The 10,932-nt window shown below is 41.3% G+C and overlaps 1 protein-coding gene across 4 annotated transcripts in view; it reads right to left on the bottom strand.

Moving 5' to 3' along the window:
* Positions 1-244: 244 nt before the first annotated feature.
* The window catches only part of srbd1 (S1 RNA binding domain 1), a 54,469-nt gene continuing 43,781 nt past the window's right edge, over positions 245-10,932 (bottom strand). For all 4 annotated transcript variants that reach the window (XM_047812790.1, XM_047812789.1, XM_047812792.1 and 1 more), the window contains 4 exons: positions 10,086-10,253; positions 8,762-8,896; positions 2,019-2,203; positions 245-717 (listed from right to left, as the gene is read on the bottom strand). In XM_047812790.1, the coding sequence (XP_047668746.1) occupies positions 425-717; positions 2,019-2,203; positions 8,762-8,896; positions 10,086-10,253 (781 nt within the window). In that variant the 3' untranslated portion in view covers positions 245-424. The remainder of the gene's footprint in view (positions 718-2,018; positions 2,204-8,761; positions 8,897-10,085; positions 10,254-10,932) is intronic.

Genomic DNA, 10,932 nt, shown 5'->3' with positions numbered 1-10,932 from the left:
TTTTAAACTGCTCTTCATGCTGCGTCACTGGGCAGCATAATACACTCAGAGAAAAATGCTATAACCCTCTTCCACATCTTTGGCATCACAGATCCCCACAATTAGCTAATGAGAAAGTATGGCATCGCACCCATCAACAGAGTAATGGGAGTACTAGCTGTACTAATGGGCCTGCTGTACTCCAGTCAACGATGGTTGTGGCATAGCCAAAATTTGATCCCCCAAAGATAGGACAACACTTCCATAGGGTATAGATATTTTATTAAACTGTTTAATGATGCCATAAGATAACCATGACAGCATGATTATTCATTAGCATTTATAACCAAATATACAACATTCAAAAAAAAAAAAAAAAAAAAAAAAAAAAAAAAGGAGAGAGGGGGAAAAAAGAATATCAAATGTTTACTTTAATCTGGGAATCCTAAATGAGAACCCTGATTAGGTCCAAAGTGATCCGCTTTCTTTGAAGATCCACATTAAGAACCCGGACTTCAACTCGCTCTCCAGGTCCTATAGCAAGACTTCTTCGCCTCTTGTCAACGGGTAGTTTATCTGGAGTGATAAAGCGCTTTGGGATGAGACCTGATTTCCCCACTCCTATGTCCACGAATGCCCCAAATAAAGCGGTGTTTTCCACATGCCCTGTTAGAACTGTGCCCTCATAGAGATCGCTTATGGACACGATGCTCTGTTTAAAGACCGCTTGCTCAAAGTCTGTGAAAATAGGAGAGGAGACAAGACCAAAAGTATATGAGCGAGCAAGAAAAGTAGTCAATAAGATGTCATTAAACATGTTAAAGCAAATTCGGTTTTTCAACAAAGTTTCCAAAGATGTTTTCTAAGGCACAGCAAAAACACCCAATTAAACCAAAGAATCAGCTGGAGTTGCCTATAGCAAGTGAAATTCTCACTCCTCATACCATCACACTTCTCTAACTCTGAGACAGGGCTCAAGTTTTTTTCTCTTCTAGGGAAACGTTCTTTGGGAGGTGCTTTTAGATAAACACAGCCTCTCCACAGGCTCTGCAGTCCAAAAAACATTCATCTCTGATTATTCTAATCCGGGACATCTTACCAAATGCAAGGTTCACATGGCAGCTATTTGTACAGCTGGCTATGAAGTGAGCCTCATCAGGACTCCAAGTAGTGGAAGTGAACCTGTACATTCCTGTTGGAAAAGGTAGTATCCCAGGCATGGCTCTGCACACGGCACTGATCACCTTGGTTAATGGTTTTCCCTTGCGCCAAGCCTACTCCAAATACTTAATATTAGGGTTAATTATCATCTGGCTGTAAAGACATTAACATGAAGCCTTGTCCAACATGCCTGGAGAACAGTGTCCTCTCACAAGGCTGAGGGTAATGTTAAAACCAGTAGGTTTAATTCTCACAGTAAGTAGCTGGGATTTCACCACTGGAAGAGCATAACTCTGCTTTTGTCTTTAAGCCGCCCGCTTTTTCTCTCATTAATGATATATCTGTTGGCAGCACTGCTTTAATAACTTGGGTCTTCCCCCAAATTACATGGCAAGACTTCAAACGCTTGGAGTACCTCCCAGATCTCGCACAGACCAGAGAGAGAGAGACTCTGGGGAGAGGAGTAGACAATCATAGAGAAAGAGAGGGAGAGAAAGAAACAGACAGAGACACAGAACACTCTTTAATCTGTCTGAATTATGGTCATATGGGGAGAGTCCTTTGGTCTGTCTGAGCGTCTGTGCATGTGTGCATTTCGTGGAGGCAACGCATGTGCTGAGTAGTGCAACTTCCAATGAAAGAAAATGATGTTGCATTAAATTAGTAGGCAATATTACAGAACTATTATAATAAAGATGAAATCCAAATGAAACACAACAGCATACCCAGCATTCCCATTCTTATTTGGCAGTTCATCTCAGTGATTGCAAGCAACCGGTGATGGTACAAAATAAATAAAACAAAAACACTTGAAAAGAGAACAATGAAAGCCCAGAGATGGTCTAAAGCAGGTTGTGTGGATGCTGGATGCTTCTCACCTTGACGAATGTCAAAGCCAGGTGGTTGAGTGAGGCCATCCACGATAAGCTGCAAAGTTTCAGGGCAGGTATTGAGGGACTGGGCCAAAGACTCCAGACCACTGCTCATAACTGAGCTCTTAACTTTCTGCTGGAGCTCGGCACTGCCAAGCTGATCCAAACTACCACCAATCTGAGATAAAAACCTGGAAAAAGAAAAATCAGACCTCAGAAAAATGAGACAGCTCACTGATAAAGCTCATAACAAATGCAACGTATTGGAGTGAGCCACATTAACATTAAAGTCATTACTTTACATTAGTAACATTAAGACACATTACTTTATTTTAAGTAAAGTTCCCAAAGTCCAGAGAGATGCTGTCTTAATGAATGGCTTTTTAATAGAGCTCCCCAGAGGCCAGTGGACATGGTGGATAAATGTTGTCTCTACCTCTTCAACCTCATATTCCAACTCAGCCTGGGAAGAGATATCTGACGTGCAAGAAAGGAGGCGAGGAAAGGGAGTAAAGGTGAGACTAATTATACTCTAAATCTTGATCTCCAGGGTCCCAAAGATGAACAGCCAGTCTCCTTCTATAAATCAAGTTGCTTCGCAAGTATATCAAGACGGCCACTGGTGGGGCCTCAGTGAGGCAACAGAGGCACTCCCTTAAACTAGAGCCTGACCTAACACAGAGCAGATCCAGACACAGAGGCTTATACCTCACGTTTTGACTTGCAGCCATAAGTGCAACAGAGGACCGGCAAACTGACTTCAGCTATTAAAGCTAAACAACAAGAAAGTTAACCTACAGGATCAATCCCAAAGGTTATGAACAAGTTTCAGATATTTATCAAATATATTACGATAGTAATTAAAAACACACGCACACTGTACATAAAGGAAATAAATGCTTTTTAGCAAAATATTCTACAAAATTTTTCTACATATTTTATATAGTATTATTTATATCTATTTTTTTCCTGACAGCCCTTAAGAATGTCTGAAAAGTAGAACGTATGGAAATCATTCTCATGGAATCAGTACAGAAGTGGGAGGTCAGCGTGTCCAGGGGTGGCTATGGAATGCTGGGTTGGGGGACGCGCTGCCGAGCCAGCCTGCTGATGGATAGCCATCGCCGTCGCAGCCTGACGCCAGCTAGCCAACGCAGCTGTCATCAGCATGAGTGACAGGGCAGGTGTACCCAGACTCCACCTACTTCCTGTAGTACATACAGCCACATTTCTCTGTCTCTTAAATATCCGAATTATAGGAATTCTAAACTGCTCTGTCAAAACACTGCTCCTTACAAAACACTTCTTGGTTCTTGGTGAAGACATAAAGTAGCCGATGAACGACACAAAGATTTGTAGAATCTAGTAGAATTGAAGTGATCAGTGTTTTTTGGAGGAGTGTCCGAGGTCCGTGTAGAAATGTAAAAAAAAAAAATTTAATTTAATGCTTAGATGTAATACTAAAAATAATAATAATGTAAAAATAATGTATTTTGCATTATAATAATTTGTGTGACACTCATCACCCTCTTTTTAAGAAAACCTGTACATTTATGCAATTGTGCAAACATGATCATAAAAATAATAATAAGAAGAAGAATCATCATACAAACAACAGTTACAAGCTTCAGTGAATATTTACTTCAAGCATTAAAATGCAGAAATGCGTGATCTTAGTGACATTGCCTGCGGCATGGTCGTTGGTGCCAGACAGGCTGGTAATTCAGAAACTGCTGATCTCCTGGGATTTTCTTGCACAAGTCGATACAGTTTACACAGAATAATGCAAAAAACAAGTTAATTGATTGGAGATTCCTTGTTAAAGTGAGGTCAGAGGAGCAGGCTAGTCTAATAAGTATTCTTTACAACTGCGGTGAGCATCTCAGAACACACAGCACTTCGAATATGCTGGAACATTTAACATCAGGATGTGCTCCAGTCAGGCCATAACAGGACATAATGATCACAGGCTCAAGCTCAAGGTGAGAAAAAGGCCAGAGCTGTGTCTGAAAATACCCAACACTCTACTACACTGTACGCAATGACAAAGCAGCAGTATGTCCTGATTCCAAGTATACATAAAATCAGGAGATGAGAAATACCCCGGATGACCTTCTGCTTCTGTTGGGATTCTGCAGTATGAAAACAACAAACCACAGCCCTTTCCAAAAGGTATTAAACATTGGTCCGTGTGGCTAAACCGCATTTGTTTAACAACACTCAAGTAAATTGTTAATTTGTAAATTATAAAACAAGCAAATAAATACATATTTTTTGGTTATGACAACATCATAAGTCCTACGAACAATGCCAAGACACCAGATGTAGTCGGTCGGTAGGTGCTCTCTCAGTATGCGATTTGGGACACGATTTTTTTTCCAGCATCCAAAATCGCAATTTGAAGATACTCCAAAAAGGTTGCTGCAATCCTCTGAGTCAAGAAGGAGTCGGGTTAAAAAACTGGATACCCTGTATAGTCACACGGCTGCAGAACAGTTTGTACACACGGTTTTCAGTTACAGCCAACACCACCACATTCACTGGCAGCTCAGATATTCATGAAAGCCAATCAAGGATTGTGTGTGTGTATGTGTGTGATTGCACATGCAAGAATTAATGAATTATGATTCCTAAGAGCAAAAGAAGGTTATGCTTACATTTAATGGTTGGTGATGATCATATGAACATTGCATGATAAGTCACGGTAAACACTTCTGAGATATTGTCTGTAACAATGAGCAAGTAACTAATACATTCGGACCTAGTACTGAGAATTAAAATTTTGTTCGATACAGAATGAAAATAAGCTTTTCATAACCAAGAGTCATGAAGCTTTTATTGTCATTTCAACCATAGATAGCTGAAACAGTACACAATGAAATGAAACAATCTTCCTCCTGGACCACATAAAGGCATCACAGAACTGAAATTTAAAAAGTAGAAATTAACCTTTTAACATAACGTGAATGTGCGTTACTTTGTGCAAACGGTGCAATACAAAAATCAGTGCAGGGCAAGAGGATGTGTGGATGGATGTGTTGGCAACTTCAGAAGAACATCAAATATTGACGAAAGACTACTTTTTACACAAATGACCCGTTTCTCTGAAAACTTTTTTTTTCTTTTATTAACCAATTTATAATAGTTCATATACAACATTTCCAAAGAAGCAGGATATGTAAGAATATTGAGGATTGATGTTCAAGCCCCAGCACTGCCACTATTGGGCCCCTCAGCAAGGCCCTTAACCCTCTTTGCTCCTGGGGTGCTGTATCATGGCTGACCCTGTGTCCTGACCCCAACCTCCTTAGTTCAGATATCCGAAGAATGAATTTCGCTGTGCTGTAATGTATATGTGATAAAATATAGGCTTCTATTCTATTTTTGTACCCTCCATTACTTCTAGTGTGTATATATATATTTTTTTTTTACACTTTGAGTGTAAATATTAATGCTTTATATAAAAAAAATGCTTTTATGAGAATGCTTACTTTGCAATCATTAACAGTTCTGATGTGGCCCTGGGTTTAGTAAAACAACTAAAAAAAAAAAAAAAAGAAAAAAAAATATCAATGCCTTTCCATGTGAGTTTGTGCTCTGAGTTATGAAGTGCTAGGGATATAGAAACACCCACATGCACACACAGTTGACGAATTCCAATGTGTCTCCCAGCTTAAGCAGTCTGTATGTGGTTATGTCTGTACTTCAGTATCACTGCACAGGGTCACATGGGAGGTGCTGAGTACAGTATATCTGCAGCTGGATCTGCCACTGAACTCAGATCAGAACAAGCTCTTTCAACCAAATCTCAGTTGAGAGCTGATAGCAGGATCAGATCTCCCCATGAGGATCAGTAGAGAGTTAGGTATCATGTTATACTCCTGGGCTCCATTTACCATCCCTGTAAATCAACCGCATGCCCGCTTTCAGCTACATGCATCCGATCCAACACAGTCGCCCCACCTCTGTGTTGCTCATCAGAGCCGCTGGGTCTCTGTGGCCGTCTCCCTTGAGCTCCGGAGGCCGAGCGACCCAGGCGCGCTGGCAGAAAGGAGAGCTGCAGTGCTGCAGTCTGGCTGATTTATGAAGAGACGTTTTGCGGGTGTGGGAGGTGGCGTCCCATCAGGCCACGGGCTCGGGTTTCCCCTGGTGTGTTTGTGTTTAGAGGAGTCGAGCGGCGCACGGAGGTGCTTCTCCATGGGCCTAATGAAAAGCAGCTCTGCTCCAAATATACAGGCCATGCGGTGGGCCTTGAAAGCGAGGCTCTCCAGACTCTGCAGTGTGCATTCACTCCCATTTATTTAAGATGCCATTTTGTAGGAAAATACTTGATAGGACACCTTCTGTACAAAATGTATGAAGCGAGGCTTAAGAAAGAGAAAATAAATAAATAAATAAATAAATATTTTAAAATAAAATATCAATTAAATAAAAGATGGTGGTTTTTGTATGCTGTGTTGTAGAAACAAATCAGCTGGTGTATATTGACAAAAATGTTTTGTTGTGCTGTACATTGTACATTATTCTCCATTCACACACAATTCATTAAGTCTCAATAATAGGTGGAGTTTGTGTGTGTCTAGGCTCGCTTGCATCTTGACATCAGCTCAACAAAACACTTCTCTGACAAAGATGGTCTCTTCACAGAGATTGGCAGTTAGCATGCTGCTAATTTGAGAGAGAGAGAGAGAGAGAGAGGGAGAGAAAGGGAGAGAGAGAAAGGGAGAGAGAGGAGTGAGTGCTCCCTCCCTGACATCCTGTTTCAAAAGGAAATACGTCATGAAGCAGAATCAAATCGTGACATTTGATTGGCTCTCAACATTGGCTCTCAAGACATTTCATAGGCACTTTAGACAGCCAAGCTGTAAGCACTTACAGCTGTGAGCAACACTTTAAACGCCAATTTCCACACTCACTATTTATACAGTTGTTTTTTGGGACAACTTCATAACCCTTGTTTTTGGAACAAAAATCTTTTTCCCCCCATATAATTTTTCTTTCATTATCTCAAAAACCAAGACAACCAATACTGTTCCAGTTCGAGTATTATTGGCTAGGCTAGTCTGCTAAACATTTCCAATCCTCAACAGCAAAGTCAGCTCATATACTACACACCACTACATATGATGCTTTGCAATTTGTTTGCTACTCTCATGCGACTTTAATGTTGTCCACGTCTCCCAGGGGGATTTTTCGAGAGGTGTGTAGTCGTCTTTGGCACACGCGTCTAGTTTTTTAACCAACTTTCCTTTGGAAATCCATCAAGGGGTCAGTTTGTGTGTGCGTGATGTGGGGGTGGTTCCCACTGGTAAGGCTAAGAGTATCAGGTTCATCACATTAGAGCAACACGATCCACACATTACAGCTTGATGGCCCACGCTATTCAGAGTGGCCATCGTGCAAGAATCCCTCCCCGAGTGAGAGGAGAGTGGGCGCACTTTGCCTGCACAAAGCACGTGTCTGAATCTGAAACTTTCTTTGCTTTTTCTCAACCGTCTTGCATGACATCACATCCGGCAAACATTCCCGGCCGTGAGGTATATCTAGAAACAGAGACATGCAGAGGAGCGCATGACAGAAGAAAAGACTGATGAGGCCAATGCAGAAATGGGCTGTAGATTGTTGGGAGTACGTCAAGCTTGTCATTGTCATTATAAAGCCATTGTTCAGATGACCTGCTCGCATCATTAGTCATCTCGTTTCAGCTCAGACGGAGACGTCGGTACACTTTATTAACAATAACCCAAATTCCTCCCATACCCGCAGAAAATTGTGCTTAAGGTCTGCTACATTAGCTGGGCGGTACATTAGTAACTCTGCACTCCTGGTGGCCATGTTTAATCAAACTCTGTTTTGCCAAGAAAAATAGGCCGGGGCTCACAGTGACAATTGGCGTCTAGCAGAACATCCATTAGCACAGCATTTGGTAACGATAGAGTCCGTCAATAATACAGCAGTCAGCTAGGGAGGCTTTTCTGCCTGGTTTAGTAGGAAATGAAGCCGAACGGAGAGAAAGGAAAACAAACAGAAGGAGAGAGAAGGCGGGAGGATATGACAGGGTGATTATTCCCCCTCTCCATGCCCCTAAGTGGCTTTATTAGACCTCTAACCCCCACAGATGCCTCTGGTGACAGATTTGGTCAAGAACTGGTAGACAAGCACTGGGTGCACAGACACTATACTAAAACAGTTGGTCAGGCTATTGATTAATCAAAATGCTGTAAATGTGCACACTTTTCAGGCATGAAACACACACACACACACACACACACACACATTATCTATCTATCATCTATACACAGTATCTTCTATACTGGAAAATAGGATCAAAACCTTACACCAACTACAGCGTAGAATTCCAAATTAGATCAATTTCCCGTTGCACACAGGAACATTCATTTTCACTCGCAGCTGTCAAACATCCGCCCCCAGGAGCTTCCACACTGGCATGTCTCCTGGCATCAGCCATCGTGAGTGTCAAATTGGAGCAGCCTAAACAGACTGGACTAGCACAGCTGCAGGCATAGCTCCCATTCACAACCACCGAGCCAGCAGCACATGCTTTTCATATGAGTAGCAATAGCACTAACTCTCTCTCTCTTACATACACACACACAAGTGTGAGAAACACACTGGGCCAGATGCTACCACTCCATTTATGTGAATCGACTCTCCAACAGTCCAAGCTATCAGTGCATTCATACCAAGAGGAGTGTCAGTGCAAGCATACCAGCAGGTCAGATTCTCACCTCATGGCAATGCTGTATGACTCAGGATGGATGCACGTTTGGTCCAGAGGATTAATTTTGTTGCATATGCCTTTGCTCTTCTTAGCTGTTGACTTCTCGGCAGTTGCAGAGTTGGCAATTCCACCTGAGCCGAAGCTATTTGAGGGAAAACAGAACGCACATTACTACTGGTGAATTTGCAACAGGGCTGTAAAAACATCACTGCACGAGATCTTAACGTTAGCTCTCTGTGGAATTGGAAAAATGACCCCTTCATTATGTAGATGAAGATGCTAATAGGATTGCTGAATAATAATTACTCCCAGATAACAGGCCTAAGACTTATACTGTGATTGTGGCAGCTTGTAAGCGGTAATGTCGTGCAAGCGGTAAGTGGTAGAAACAAAAACAAACAAAGACAAACAAATACCTCTATGGAAGTGCTTTGCTTATTAGCTTTGTCAGAATATCTAAAGCTTATAAAAAGCTTGATGTTTACTCTTACAGTTACACTAATATAGTGAGCTTCAAATATTTGTAATGTCATCAGGCAACAGCGAGTAGCTTAGCAACAAGCTAGCTGGGGAAAATGAGTAATAACTAATGCTGACTTTTACTGTCTCAAAACAGCAGTTATGTCTGGAATGGTCAATGTTAGAAATTTAACCATGCACAAGGTCTGTCTGTTAACTGATCTAAAGCCAATACTGCTATAAACTAACATTAGAGTACAGAAGGGGTGAGTTATGCTGTTCAGTGTGTGTGTCCATGTTGACTTGACATCATCACTCTGTAAACCAGGAAGAAACAGGCCCGGAAGTCGAAGTTGCCTCAAGTACATTGCCTCAAACACAGTGCAAGCTTTGCTTCCTATCCCAGGTGAACTGTGTACCGAGAAGATACGAACGTGCACTATAAATCAAGATAAGTTAATCCGATCGTCAGGGCAAGTTGAACTCAAATTCATAGGTTTTCGAAAAACAATGTAAAGTAATACATTGTCTTGACAAACTGTGAGTTGAGACAAAGCTTATCACCATGTGTTTAAAGCAGAAGGTGAACTTTCATTATTTACACTGAACCATTTTGCAGGGTATCATACATACAATTCACACATATTTGCAATTCAAGGCTAAGGCACAAAACCCCAAACAAATTATTATAGCAGGAATGAAGGATTGAACCCCAGACACAGGAGCTTTGAAGCTCCAACCCCTCCTCCCTGAAGTATTTAAATTTCACCTTCTGCATCAGAACAGCACCATAATATGTTTGTCTGCTAAAATTACGACCTAAAGAAGAAACTTGTCAGATATCATGTATTGGCATTTGCACTGGTACATACCTTTGTGCAGTCTCTGGGTTGATACGGATGAAGCCAGCGGATTGCTGGAAGCTCTTTGGGCCAAGGCCTTTGACCAGCATCAGTTGCTCTCGGTTGAAAAAAGGCCCGTTCTTTTCTCGCCACTCTGCTATGCTTCGTGCCCGACCTGCATTCAGACCTGCAACGTGCCTACGGAAAAGAAAAAAAATAAATAAAAAATGCAAAGGCTTCCTTTGCTACTTCTGTGTCTTATAATACTCAATGAACCTTTGAAAGTAACAGAATGCTCAACAGGCATTGACTTTCCATTTTATGCATTTCTCATCTTAACTGCAACTTTGAAATCCCAAATGTTTTGGAAATTAGTCACTGCCACAGATGTCAATACCTCCCTTACACTATATATCCTGAGTGAAAATTGCACTTTGAAAGTACACCCAAAGGGCATGGAAATTCTATTTCATATTAATCAAATCCTTACATGTTCACGTGTGAAATATTAGTACAAATATTGAGAACATTTTCCAGAGCAGTTACCAAAAGGTTTCCTAAGATCTTTTCCTAAGATCTTAATAATCTTTGTGACCTTTCTCTTTCAAACGGGCAGGCTTCTAAAGTTTTGGTGACAGTGTGGGGAATTTAAAGTGGCAGCTCCTTCCAAAAGCAGCTATGTAAACATAGTATGTCATCACTTATAAATAAGGCCTGTATTACATTCGAGCCGTGAATGTGCAGTTTGTGTGTGCGAGTCTGGAGCTAAGAGCTCATTTAAAGTCAGGTAAACAAATGACCTGATCTCTGACTGCCTCACACTTGACCACTACTGGCCCTAGATGACACGATACAGTTTTCAGATCCAATATCATAA

The sequence above is a fragment of the Tachysurus fulvidraco genome, chromosome 4 (genome assembly GCF_022655615.1).
Source record: "Tachysurus fulvidraco isolate hzauxx_2018 chromosome 4, HZAU_PFXX_2.0, whole genome shotgun sequence".
Lineage (NCBI taxonomy): Eukaryota > Metazoa > Chordata > Actinopteri > Siluriformes > Bagridae > Tachysurus > Tachysurus fulvidraco.
The sequence above is the reverse complement of the archived record's forward strand: the minus strand, read 5'-3'. Positions and strand labels throughout refer to the sequence as shown.